The sequence below is a fragment of the Myxine glutinosa genome, chromosome 13, assembly GCF_964187855.1.
Source record: "Myxine glutinosa chromosome 13, kmMyxGlut1.1, whole genome shotgun sequence".
In the NCBI taxonomy this organism is placed as follows: Eukaryota; Metazoa; Chordata; class Myxini; order Myxiniformes; family Myxinidae; genus Myxine; species Myxine glutinosa.
Genome location: NC_136273.1, coordinates 4016532 through 4031139, shown reverse-complemented (window position 1 = coordinate 4031139; position 14608 = coordinate 4016532). Strand labels below are relative to the sequence as shown.

General features: G+C 46.4%; 1 protein-coding gene across 4 annotated transcripts in view; it reads right to left on the bottom strand.

Annotated features, from left to right (window-relative positions):
- Positions 1-14608, bottom strand: part of LOC137438516 (homeotic protein female sterile) — a 169480-nt gene that overhangs the window by 87072 nt on the left and 67800 nt on the right. For all 4 annotated transcript variants that reach the window (XM_068133622.2, XM_068133625.2, XM_068133624.2 and 1 more), the window contains exons 9-12: positions 2290-2415; positions 1379-1507; positions 1048-1266; positions 676-869 (exon numbers count right to left, since the gene is read on the bottom strand). In XM_068133622.2, the coding sequence (XP_067989723.2) occupies positions 676-869; positions 1048-1266; positions 1379-1507; positions 2290-2415 (668 nt within the window). The remainder of the gene's footprint in view (positions 1-675; positions 870-1047; positions 1267-1378; positions 1508-2289; positions 2416-14608) is intronic.

Sequence of the window (14608 nt, the reverse complement as noted above, 5' to 3'; positions counted from 1 at the left end):
CCTCACCTGAATCTTCCCCCACATGAATATTCCCTCACCGGATTCCAGACATTATTTCCTCATCTCAAACCCGTGCCCTCCTCCTTTCGCCTCCCAACCCCCAATTCACAACATCCCCTTCAAACTTGCCACCCTCACCCCTCCTCCTTTTCATTCCACATCCGAAACCACCCCCCTACCACTACGTCACAAATTACCCGATTATCTCAGTTGCCTCAGTACAATGGACCGGAATTACCTCGTTTAACTCATTACCTATAAACTATATTGAATACAAAGAATCCCTCAGCAAGTGAGCATGTGCAAATTATCATGGAATTAAATAGATTTCTTCCTTTTTTTCCTTGAAAAACTCCCCAATTAAACCCATTACAGGCGAGATCGGAATAAAACATTACATGACCGGCGTTACAGGCGATAAATATATCGATATCGGAAGAAGAAAAAAAAATCGATACCGATGGACCCTCGGGCTAACTTAAAAGTGTGAACACAAGTCTGTGGAAGATGACCCCAGGTATGGAACAATGGTTGAATTGCAGCAGACTGAAAGGATGTTGCCGGATTACGACATTAATCATGAAGAATTGCAGCATTAAAATTGCAAAAACATCCACAGCCCTTGTAATTTCTCAAGGTAGCAGACCCTAGTACAATGGCCAACAGCATTCACACCTGTTGTTGCTGTTTTGTTTCCCCATCTTCTTGGCTTGAAGTAGTTTATTCTTCAGGACTTTCTCTTCATCCTCCCATTTCCTGGCCTTCTCCAACACTTTGTCCTTCCTCTTCTCCTTGCGCTCTTTCTTTTTCTTGGGTTTAGATATGGGAGCTTGTGAAAGGGATGCGAGCTGCTCATGAAGAGCCTTGAGCTGCAGGGAAATAAATAAGCAAAGCCATTCAAACCGATACAAAGTCATCTCTCAAACACAACAGGCAGCTTTGGTTTGCAGCATGTTTACTGGTAAAAAAAATAAAAACAAAACAAACAAACGGTAATACAAATGTTATTAAAAAGGGGCTGTCCAAGATACATAAACATCAGCATACCTGCTCCTGCAATTCTGCCAGCCGATTGGCACGTTCCTTTTCAGAGTCATCTGAGCTCTCCGTGTCAGAGGAACTTTCACGACTGCTTTCACTTGATGTAAGGTGAACATCCGGTGGAGGAGGCGGCGGCGTAGTTGGTAGCTGGGGAGTCACAGGAGGCTGAACAGGAGGTGGTGGGGTTTCATCGGGAACCTTAGCAAACCGCATTTCAAATACATCCTGGAAAAAGAAAGACAAGATGCACGTTATACAAGGAAAGGAGGGGAGGGTGTGAGAGTGTTTATTCATGGACAATGGACAGTACTTCCTCAACGCTCTTGACCATATTTACCTGCAGCTTCCGTGCCATGGCGACAACCTCGTGGTCTGGTGGATTGTATTTATAGCAGTTGGAAAACATAAGCCGCATGTCATCGGCAAACTCGTGTAGGTTGGTATACTCCCTTCGCTCGAACTTTTCCTGTGACAGCAGAGTCACCCATCATTATTTATTTGTGCTCCACTCTTGGCTCTGTGCCTTAATCGCCATAAATAATCCATTATGGAATTCAGAGCAGAAAAAAAATGCAAGCAGTGAACTTGGCAACGGAAATGACAAGGACACGAAACGGTATGTAAACTATGGATATAAACTGAATGGTTTTAAGAATGAATCTGAAATGGTTTAGCAGCAGGTAATCCATGTACTTGAGTAGTAAGAGAGGGGGTTGCTGGCAGGATGGCCTCGAGGTACGCATGACCTCGAGGTAGGTACACTCGGTTCTAAGCCATCTACCCTGGGTTTGAATCTCGGCCCAGCGATAAACTACCAAAACTACCATCGCGGTGTTTCGCAGGCAGGATGATTCAACAATGTATGTCATCCCTCAGATGGATGTAAAATCCCTCAGGTGGGCATCGCATCTGCCAGCATTAGTTGGTGGATTTTGAAGACCCCATGTTGTCCTTCACAAAGAGTAGGCGAGTCATCGCCAGCACCATGGCCAAATCCCAAATTCCTGCCATAACTACTGCTGGGACTGCAAGGGCAAACCACCCAGTGTAACCCTTCCTCATGAAGTTGCTTTGGCTGAACCGATGCTCTGTGACGGATATTGCACATCAGAGAGAGAGAGAGAGAGAGAGAGAAAGAGAGAGAGAGATCGCGTAAGAGAGGAGCCGCAAAACAAACAGACATATAATAGTTCAAATTAAACTGTGGTTGGAAACACCAGTCAATTTAAAGGTGCTGCATATTGTCACCTTGATGGTGGTTAGGTCCATTGGAATCTTGATGATGTCATGGTAGTCATGCAAACCAAGAGCAAAAGCATCGACAGCTTTGTAGAAAGGCCACGCATAGGCTGCATGCTTCTTGGTAAAGATCTCCTGTGTACGGCGTGAATGAAACCACAGGGAAGTCAGACAAATGGAATATAATGGGGCCAATACTGAGGGCACTAATAAATGGTTAACATGTACTAGCTTAGGGGAGGGTGGTGTTGTCACAAGGTGATGTAGCAAGGAAGCAGTTAAATGTCTTGAATACACCTTTCAGACAAGCAAGTGAGGCTTGACAAAGAGTGGAAAATAAATAATTATATGGATAAACATAGAGCAAATGAATTAATTAAATACTAGTGGAGAACCAGTGGGAATCCCACGGGCATGGACGTGTGTGACATTTGGACATCTTCATTTAGATGCTGCACATTCAAATTTTACAAAATGGTTACTGGCAATTTATCAGATGCACAAATGATGTAATCTACACAATGTATTTACTTCTGATAACATGTGAATGCATGAGTGTTTATATACAGAGTGGTCCAGAAACCCTGGGCACATTTTGAAGAACGATACCTGCAACAAACAACTAAGTTTATTATTGTTCTTTGGTGCAAAACAAAACATGATTACTCGTTAAACAGTCTAATCAGTCTAATATACATGAAACAGATCAGTTCGAATGTTCAAACTGCACTCTGACACACACACACAGTTTTGCATGTTTCAGTCGTCAAGGCAGCAGTCTCTTTACGGATGAATTGTTTCAAGTCTCTAAGGGTCGTAGGATTCCTAGCATACACTTTGTGTTTGAGGAAACCCCAAAGGAAAAAAAAAATCAGTGTTGTTAAATCACAAGACCATGGCGGCCATTCAGCCGGACCACGACGGCCAATCCATTTGTCTGTAAAGTTCAAATCAAGAGCCTGGCGTACACTGGCAGCATAATGAGCAGGCGCACCATCATGCATGAACCACATTTGGCCATCATTGAGTGTAAATACATGCTGCTCCAACATTGGAAGGTAATTTGCAGCATTCACATTTTCTTCGAAAAAATATTGGTCCAACAATGCCTCCAGAAGAAATGTCTGCCCAGACGGACACACGAGCTTGATACTGGACAATGTGCTCAACAGTAAATGGTGGGTTGTCTACTGTCCATATCACGCTGTTATGACGATTTACAGAACCAGAAAAAGTAAACTTGGATTCATCTGACCACAAGAACCTGTTCTGCAAATCATTGTCCATATCCATCAACCCAAGCAATGTCTCACTGGTCTCAACACACCTGTCAAAATCATCCTCAGATAGTTGGTGATTTAATCTGGGTATGTATGGTTTCACATTAAGGTCTTTTAGTATTCTTCGAATCGATGATTGGCTTATGTTGGTGGCGTTTGATCAACGACGAGTTGATAATGGTGTGTTACTGTCAAGTTGTTGTACGTCCTGCTGGCAGTGAAGGAGAACAGAAAGCGTATCAGGCTTGAGAATGAAGATAAAAGAAAGAAGAAACATGCTACTGAGACTAACAGCAATGCAATCTGTTCCATCAACATCGGCTGTGGTTGATGATGATGATGATGAGTCTGAGATCGAAAGCTCCGATTCAGGGGACAATGAATTCAAACTCCAAAGTCCATCTTCTGCCAAACAGGTGAAAAAGGCTCCCATGAAGGTGATCACTCCAGCAATAGTGGCAACTCTGGACAGAGTAAATCTCTCAGATCGGCGTGCTATGTTTGTGGCCAGTGCTTTTGCACAATCTCTTGGTCATACCATTGAAGACATTTCTCTGTCACACAGTGGAATTCGTCATGCTCAAATTTGTGGAAGGGAAATAATGGCCACTGAAGAAAAGGCAAATTTCTCATGTAATAGCCCACTCCTACTACACTGGGATGGGAAACTGCTCCCTGATTATACTGGCAATCACAAAGAATCTGTTGATCGGGTAGCGATACTTGTAACTGGTATGAATACCGAGAAGTTGCTTGGAGTCCCAAAAATTCCCCAAGGCACTGGTGTAGCACAAGCAAATGCATGCATACAACTTCTTGAGGAGTGGAGTCAAACAGTTGGTGAAAGGCATAGTGTTTGACACCACTGCATCCAACACAGGGCTGAGAAACGGAGCATGTACCCTCATTGAAGCAGCTTTGGATGCTAAGCTTGTCTGGATTCCATGTCGTCATCATATGTTTGAAGTAATGCTCTCTGATGTTACAACTAAAGTCATAGGACCCACTAGCGGACCTGAGATCAGACTGTTCAAGAGGTTTCAGAAACAGTGGCCTTTAATTGACAAGAAGAGGTTCCAAGTAGGAGAACATAAAATATTTTCCGATAACTTTGTTGAACGTCAGAATATGATCCATTTTTATGCAGCTGCACTCAAAGAACAACACCCACATGATGACTATGAAGAACTTCTGAGACTATGCCATACATTTCTGGGTGGATGTGAGGCCAGAGAGGTGAAATTCCATGCCCCAGGAGCTATGCACAACGCCCGCTGGATGATGAAAGCCATATATGCTCTCAAGATGGTTCTCTTCAAAGACCAAATAAAGCTAACATCACGTGAAATGAAGGGAATCACACAGATTGCTCTTTTTGTTGCACTTGTGTATGCGAGATTCTTGCATGAGGCACCGCTACCCACAAAGGCACCTCAGATTTGCTTCTTCTTTCAACCCTTGATTCTTACCCAGATATGGTTGTCCGTGAAACTGCTGTCAAAGCATTCACTAGACACCTCTGGTATTTGTCAGAACACCTTGCTGCATTAGCTCTTTTTGATAGCCGGGTGGATGATGAGACAAAGGCAAAGATGGTGAAGAACTTCAAGCGGGCTCCAAAGACAAACAATCTTCATAGGATAGATGCTAAAGCCTTCAGGCTTTCTGACTCAGTGGACACCTACATCACAAGTCGATCTCTTGAATTATTTTGTGTTGTCATCTCAGTCTGACAAAGAAGTATCACTGAGTTTTCTGGAAAGGAGCCACACCTCTGGAACACAGACAACTCATACCAAGAGCTTGAGAAGAAGATACGCAGCATGAAGGTTATCAATGACTGTGCTGAGCAAGGTGTTGCTCTCATCCAAACTTTCCATGACACTCTGATCAAGAATGAAGAGCAGAAGCAATTTGTGTTGAGAGTTGTGAAACTTCATCGTGAAAACTTTCCAGTGTCAACCAAAGCCATCTTGTCAAAGAAGTAGGCAATGTTTTGAAACACACGTTTCTGAAAACAATGTTATGTAAAATCATTCAAATTATGTGTGTAATGAAATTGTGTCTAAGCTGAACCCAGGTGCTATGCTGGCTCCGACCACTGAGGGGCTTCCATAAGAACTCGGGCGGACATCGCTCCGATTCATTCCTGTGTGGTAGTGCATATACGAATGGTGTGTATTGCTAGATGTTCCAAACTTGCTTGTTGCTTGTATCAATTGTCGATTCATTATTACTTCTATGATAACGGTATACTGATATCACTCTTGCTGATTTCTTACAGGTGTTACGAGAGATCGATTCTGAATTCAACCTACTATTGGGACAATGTTGTAGATCTGATTTTTACAACAATTAATTCAGAATCGTCTCTTCGTCCTGAACGAGAACAACATGGCTCATAAGCTGATACAAGTTCCAATTCTCAGCGCAGACCCCCAAGCGTCGGACACGTCTGCACAATTGTTACACTGGTTGAAACTCCTGACCAATCATCTGAATGCGCAGGAGGAAATCACCGGTCATGAAGCTTGCTGTGTTGCAGTCCAAGGTGAACCATACTGTGTACATGTCTATCTCTCAGTGCGCTACGTACGATACTGCTGTGGCCGAGCTGAAACGTATTTACATCAAAACTTGGAGCGTGGTCTACACCCGACATCTGCTTGCGTCTTGTCGACAAGAACCCACGGAGACCATTGACCAATTCGCTCAAGACCTCCGACGATTATTGAAGGACTGTATCACTGAGGTTCGCACCCATGCACAAGTTTGTGATGATCTTGCTCGCGATGATTTTGTCTCAGGCATTAGATCCCAGGTCGTCAGACAAAGATTACTCGAAAAAGCCGATTCGACCCTAGAAACAGCCCTTCGGTTATCTCACATGTACACCGAAGCACAGGTACAAGCCGACGCGTATGAACGCCCATACGTCACTGCGGGGATATCCCGATCGACACGACCGGAGAGAGCTACCGCCGAGCTAGAGTATGCTGCATCTTCGCCGGAATTGGAGGCACCCGATGCGCTCGAGGACCCCGACCCGAGTTTGACAGCGGCCGCTGCAGCCGGACCCAAGCCAGGAAGTAACGCTAAATGCGATTTCTGCGGGAACTGGAACCATCTCAGGTCAGTTTGTCCGGCTAAGGAGGCGACGTGTCATTTGTGTTCGAAGAAAGGTCACTTTGCGAAAGTTTGTCGTTCGTCGCGGGGCCGGCGAACTCGCTCGACGCTGAATGTGCTTCTCTCTTCGTCCGCGGAACAAACAGCGCCTCGCGCGCCTCGCACGGCCTTGATTGGAATCGCCCCTCTCCGTGGGCCCCGAGCTGCGCGCTCGACCTTGATGAGACTTGCCGCGCCGACTAAAGAAGTCGCGCAATCACAACGGTACGCGGCTCGATCGTCCTTGACAGGAATTCTTTCGACGCCCAGCCAACTTCTGGGTTTGGCTCGCCGATCGGCGTACGCTGGCTTCGAATCTCCGCGCATGGCACGAGCGCCCTCTGGTGGCGGCACGACCGACCTACAATCCACTTTGACCACACGAAAGCTGGTATCTCCGCGTGTGGCACAAGCGCCCCCTGCCGACGGCTCGACTGGCCCACAAGCGACTTCAACTGCACGAAAGATATTAGCTGGCGTCGGATCTACACGCGAGGCTCGACCGCCACCTCTCGACGCCTCGACATCTGCAGGGCCACCTGGCCTGTCCCGCGCTATTATCCCACTCATGATTGAAGTAACTTTTGCAAATGCTTTAATTGACACAGGATCCACTGATAGTTATGTCAATTTTCGACTTGTTCAGAAGCATGGTTGGCCAGTTCTCAGGACAAAACGCAGAATCTTCATGGCTTCTCAAGGGCTATGGCTCAGCACTCGGGGGCAATGTCGACTGAAGCTTGTAATTCAGGGTCGAATGTTTCCGGATGTGCATTTAATGGTCTTACCAGCATTATGTGCAGAAGTTTTGCTAGGACACGATTTTCTCCGGCGACATGGGTGTTTGGAAATGGAATTTGGTGGTACTGATACTCTTGCTGTGTGTGCTCTTGCAGGGATGGAAATTGAGCCACTGTCGCTGTTTCACAATATGACTACTGACTGTACACCAGTTGCTGTTAAATCGCGACGCTACTCACGGGCTGACACGCAATTCATTGCGGAGGAGACTGCGCAACTACTAAAGGAAGGTATCATAGAACCTAGTCGGTCACCCTGGCAGGCCCAAGTTTTGGTGGTACGAACAGAATCACACCGCAAACGCAAGGTAATCGACTATTCGCAGACGATTAATCGGTTTACCCAATTGGACGCCTACCCACTCCCGGGAATGGATTCCCTGGTACGACAGGTGGCAGTACTCGGTCTATAGCACTCTCGATCTACGTAGCGCGTATCATCAGATTCCCATCTCCGCGGCAGATCGCATCTACACTGCGTTTGAATCCGGCCAGAGGTTGTACCAGTTCACCCGGCTACCTTTCGGGGTCACGAATGGGGTTGCGCGCTTCCAATGGGCTATGGACGACCTCATCGCTAAGGAGAATTTAACCGATGTCTTTGTTTATCTGGATAATCTCATGGTTTGCGGGTACGACAAAGAACATCATGATGCTAATCTGAAGCGCTTCCTCGAAGTTGCGCACAAGTATCGACTGACTATGAACGAGGCTAAATGTCGCTATTCTGCTCGCACGATAGATCTCCTGGGGTACACCGTGACCCATGGCTCTATCGCTCCGGATAAGGAGCGTCTGCGACCTTTGCTCGACATGGCCCAACCCCGGGATCATGCTTCATTGAAGCGTGCTCTTGGGCTGTTTGCTCATTATTCAAAGTGGGTTCAAAATTTTTCCGAGAAGCTTCGCCCGCTTGTGGATTGCGATGCGTTCCCCATGAGTCACACTGCTAAGGCCACTTTTCATGGCCTGAAGTCCGACATCGCTGGCGCCGCTGTGTCGACAATTGACGAAAACAAGTCCTTTGTTTTGGAAAACGATGCGTCAGACCACGCGATAGTTGCGACACTCTCTCAAGGGGGGTGCCCTGTGGCCTTCTTTTCAAGGACTCTTTCCTCCGCGGAACGGAGACATTCGTCTGTCGAAAAGGAGGCGTATGCCATCGTCGAGTCGATCAGGCGTTGGCGTCCCTATTTGCTCGGACAATGTTTTCAAATTATCACAGATCAACAGAGTGTTGCCTTTATGTACGACACGCAGCATGCTCAACGCATTAAGAATGAGAAAATCACTCGCTGGCGGATCGAGCTCACCGATTTGTTACAAAATCAAATATCGCCCGGGGCGGGATAACCTCGTTGCCGATGCTTTATCACGGCCTGCGATGTGTGCGAGCCTCACCTCTTTTGAGGATCTGCGCGTTCTTCATGACACCTTGTGCCATCCCGGCGTGACGCGTTTCGCTCATTATGTGTGCAGTCGTAACTTGCCCTATTCCGTTGTGGATGTTCGTCGGCTCTGTCGCACTTGTTCCGTTTGCGCTGAACTCAAACCTCGCTTCTACAACCCTCCGATGGGTACGCTGGTCCAAGCCACTAGGCAGTGGGAGAGATTAGCGATGGACTTCAAAGGACCCCTGCCGGCTTCACCGGCTTCAAGTAATTCTCGTTATCTCCTCACGATCGTTGACGAGTTCTCGAGATTCCCTTTTGCTTTCCCGTGCGGTGATAAGTCTGCTGCTACGGTTATCCGGTGCCTGCGGAACTTGTTTTCTATGTTTGGGAATCCGGCCTATGTGCACACCGATCGAGGCGCGGTGTTCTTGTCCCAGGATGTGAGGAACTTATTGCTCCAGCATAATGTCGCTTCTTGCTATACTACTCCATATAGGCCACAGGCGAATGGACAGGTAGAACGCTTTAATGGCATAAAATGGAGGGCTGTTACACTGAGGCTTAAGTCCCGCGGACTAGGACTGGACCAATGGGCTTGGTCGCTACCTGGGGCATTAAGCTCGATCAGGACTTTATTGTGCACCGCTACAAATCAAACTCCCCACGACCGTATGTTTCGTTACCCACGGCATTCGGGCAGTACCCGACCTTTACCGGGTTGGCTTGCTGAGCCGGGACCGGCTTTTCTCAAACGCGCGGTTCGCCCGAGTAAATATGACCCGCTTGTGGATAAGGTGCATGTTCTCCAAGCCAATCCCGAGCACGCTCATGTGCTGTTGCCCAATGGACGGGAGTCTACGGTCTCGGTACGCCATCTGGCTCCATGCGGGGATGTTGATGAGCCGGCTTACGACACAGTTGATCCGACAATGGAGCATCTACCGGCCTCCCCAACACTACATGCACCCGATCAGGCTGGCCCTGTGGGGCCACCACCGTCACCCGATTTAGGCGGATACTCCGATGCGGGGGATTCCGGCCTTGGGGATGTGGTACCCGGTGGTTACCGGACCCGCGCCGGGAGAGAAATGCGCCGCCCCGACCGCTATGGTTGGACTGACTGACATGGACCGTTACTAACTGATTACTCTGCTACCATGCTTTGCTAGCTTGATTTCAGCCCCAGTGGTAGTGTAGTTTTAACGGAGGGGAGAATGTAATGAAATTGTGTCTAAGTTGAACCCAGGTGCTATGCTGGCTCCGACCACTGAGGGGCTTCCATAAGAACTCGGACGGACATCGCTCCGATTCATTCCTGTGACATTTATCCTGTGTGGAAGTGCATATACGAATGGTGTGTATTGCTAGATGTTCCAAGCTTGCTTGTTGCGTGTATCAATTGTCGATTCATTATTACTTCTATGATAACGGTATACTGATATTACTCTTGCTGATTTCTTACAGGTGTTACGAGAGATCGATTCTGAATTAAACCTACTATTGGGACAATGTTGTCGATCTGATTTTTACAACAATGTGTATTCTGATGTTTACTTTGTTTTAATTGTTCTGATAGATTTGTTTTATCGTCTCTGATAGATATTTTATATTTTCTGATGGATGATTTATTTTTTCCGATAAATGATTTTTTGTCAAATTAATACATGAATGTTTAATCTACTGCTTTGTTTTTAATCTTAATTTGACCATATGAATGAACATTGAACAATGAACAATTGAACATACATGTACATTGTACAATGGCACATTGTACATAATTATGAGTTTACAAACAAACAACAATAACAATAATAAATAATCTGAGTAATTGAAAATAGATAATTATCTATGAATTGATGTATGATGCTAAAAATTCTGTATCTTATTATTCATTAAAATTTGTCAACATTTTGAGCAACCTCTAAATATTGTCCAATCAAGCTCAAATTTTCACCACAAACTACTTTCTTCAATAGGAATAGGGGCAGGCAGGCTTGTGGAGAAATGAAAATCCAATCTTCCAATTTTTGAACCACCCTAATATATATATAAATGTATATATACACAGACTTGGCATTTAATATGGAATATATTTTTTCCTTGACTTGGATTTACTTTCTGAACTCAGTATATCAATCTGGTTAGTTTATTTTACCCTTCGGTGATGTCTTTGTTGAAAGAACCATGTCACTGATTGTCTTTCGCAGCAAGAAGTCAATAACAGGATTATATCACAGGTGGCGTGACAAAATGTAAGGACAGGTACATTTGACGATTGGCTTCACAATCGGGTATATAAGGGTTGTTGCGTTCTGTATTAGTGGAAAACAACTGCTGCACATCTACAAAAGTTATTGCCGCTTCCTCTGGAGATGGTCCGTCAACTTGACAATGCTGTTTGTCACGGAGTGGTGGCTTTACGAAATTCTGGCATGAAACAGCATGCTATTGCTCGGCAGTATGGCATCACTCAAGGTCAGGTGTCAAAGATCCTGAAACGAAATGCTCAGAGGGGTGTCCCTACTCCAATACCGAGGCCAGGACATCCACGCAGAACCACAAGAAGAGATGATCGCCAGCTGCACCGGTTAGTCTGCAATGGCCGTACCAAGTCAGATAATCGGCTTAGGGCTGAGTGGCAGCAACTGACAAATGTGCCTGTATCCAGAAGGCTAGTCAACCAATGACTGGTTCAAGCAGGCTATCGTGCCAGGCGTCCCCTGAGAAAGCCACGCCTGACCAGACAACACAGCCAGCGCCGATGGCAGTGGGCCAGAGAGCACCGTCAATGGCAGCCAGGACACTGGAATCACGTGACCTTCAGTGACGAGTCTAGATTTCTGGTCTATCGTCAAGATGGCCGCGTCCGAGTGCGCAGACAAGTGCATGAAGCCCACAACGAAGATTGTATAGTGCCAAGAGTCCAAGCTGGAGGTAGCGGGGTGACCGTTTGGGCTGCTTTTCATGCAGGGGGCAAAACTGACCTGGTTGTTCTGAATGGAAACCAGAACCAGTTCAAGTACAGGGTCATTCTGGAAGAAACATTGCTTCCATTTGTTCGTGCAGCCTTTCGAGGAAACTTTGTCTTCCAAGATGACAATGCCCGGCCTCATCGTGCTCGCATGATCCAACACTTTCTTGCTGACTGTGGTGTAGAGCGTATGGAGTGGCCTGCCATGTCCCCGGATATGAATCCGATCGAGAACTTGTGGGCAGAATTAACGCGTCAAATCGACAACTTGGACCAGCAGCCCACCTCTGTGCGTGAATTGCAGCAGACTATTGTCACTGCATGGCAAGCGATTCCTGTCCAAACATTGGCAAATCTCGTGAACAGCATGCCTCGACGTGTACGTGCTCTCCTGAATGCTCGTGGGGGTTACACGAAGTACTGAACTGTAATTTTACTGTCCGTAATCCCAGTCATAATTTCGCTTTTGTTTTTGTTGAAATTTTTTTTGGCTAATGTGCAAAATAAAGAGATACTTCTGGAAAACATACAGAAGTTTAACACAGTACTGTCCGTGAATTGAGTTCGATATCAGTTTACATCACTTTCAAGGATCAATTTATTTGCTTCGAAATGTCAAATGTGGTTTTTCTTTCTTTTAAAGGTCACATTAACAAAATCTAGAATAATTTCAACATAATTCCAATGAACTTTTGGTTCTAGGTCATCTTGAAAAGTAAGTTCACCCCCACAAAAAAAATATTCCATATTAAATGCCAAGTCTGTATATATATATATTTGACGCGGTCTCTCGCGCCAAGTCTGTATATATATTGCGGTTCTCTCGCCGGCCTTCTTCCCCTTATCAAGGGGGATTAATCCCCTTGTCTTTACTGGGCCTTGGCGGAACCGAGACTTATTACGTCCTTTCCGGGCGAGCGCAAAATAGGGTTTTGGGACCAAATTCTCGCTCGTACCTAAGTACTCGCGCCGCCACAGAAACGAGGTAGCAAGCCTCGCATGAACCACGTGAGGTTGGAGTACGCCGAGTGGTTTGCGTACACGTGATCTGCGCAGTCTTAACTAGTGGAACCCGATTGCAGCGATCTTATTCGTGCCACGCTTAGTCAATTGGAGAAATCACGGGAACGATCAAATCAAGTAGAAAGGAAGAACAGATGGGTTTAATGATTCCCACACTTATTTACAGTTCAGGACGAAGAGACACAGAGAAATCCTTATACAGTCTTAACTTATCCCTGGACAACGGGCCCGTCTCACACACACACACAGGGGATTGCAGATGTCGATGTTCACAAACGCGCCGATGTGGTCGTCCCGGATCGGCCCCGTCCGGCTCTCCGTGGTCCACGTGCGTCCCGCGAAGATGGTGATCGGCGAAGACAGGGACTCGTAGCGCGCCTCTTGAACAAAGGAGATATCGGGCGGAACGGCAAGGGGCGGACTTTTATGGCAAAGGGCGGTTACTCAGCCATTCTTATGCAAGTGCGGCAAGGCGCATCAAGCTCATCAAGCCCCGCGCGTTCTGGCTGTAATGATCAAGTTCCCTTTAATGTCTTCCTCTCTCCCGGCAAGTCCTCCGCTTCAGTCCTTTCGAGGGCTTTGTGCATCGGGTTATATAGGCACGACCCGCGAACCTTCTGGAACTCAGCAGACTCTTCTCACCACGCCCTCTGATGCCACCACCTCTGAGCCCTGATTGGCGGCTCATGCTTACCGTCATCGCTCCTGCCGCTCTGCCTCGACTCCGCCCCGATCATCCTCTGCCTCCCTCGTGTTAATTCGCCCAAAATGAACCAACGTTAACAAACTGTATTGAGGTTACGGACGTATGGTGATCGGTGGCAGTAGGGCCTATTTTCCTGGCTTTACACAACGCAGAATTAACACTGGAAAGGGCCTATTCTCACACATACTAAGAAATAACTATACTACAAATGAGGCTACGTGTTGCTTGTGTGACTATCTATGGGGGACAGACTTTAACCTTTATTGAACTCACTGTGCAAACCTCAAAACCGTAGCACTGCCCCCCTTCCTCGTCAGACTCGTACCCGAGTCGAACCTACACAAGTGGGAACGACCGGTTTTAAGCAAGAGTTGGGACTAACTTTTAATTATGTGTGACACTTAGATGTGGTTCCCCCTAGCATTTACTCTAACCTGTGTATATGACAGTTTTACAACACTAGATATGTCCCACCTACTGCGTTGTGTAACTAACTCTAACAGACTCGCACCCACAATTAACCGAATTGCGGAATTATCTTCAAACTGCCCATAAAGCCAGTGGACAGCATCTATTATTTACAAGCACAAAACCTACTTATTTACAGTTCTATAACCCAGGACCTGTTCTTTGTGGAAAGAAGATTGGAGGGGAGAGAAAGCACGTCATAGCACCAATACACAAAACACGTTTCAAAAAGTTCACATTTGCTGCTGGTGGCTGGCATCTTCTGTCTTCCTGCATCTTCTTGCTTCCTGCATGTCGCATCTTCTGTGTGCAATAAAGCTTACCATTCTTCTTTCCTGGCACACCAAGAATAAAATGTACAAAAACCTGTGTTCGTTTTATTAATTCCTGGCCAAGCAAGGCCAACCTTATGTGGTCCGTCTGCGTGACATTGACGCCACTCAAAAACCAGTGGTCCGAAGATGCAAGGTAAGTTTGCAGCAAAGTACTGCTCAGCAAAGTGTAAGGCCACAAAACGTGTG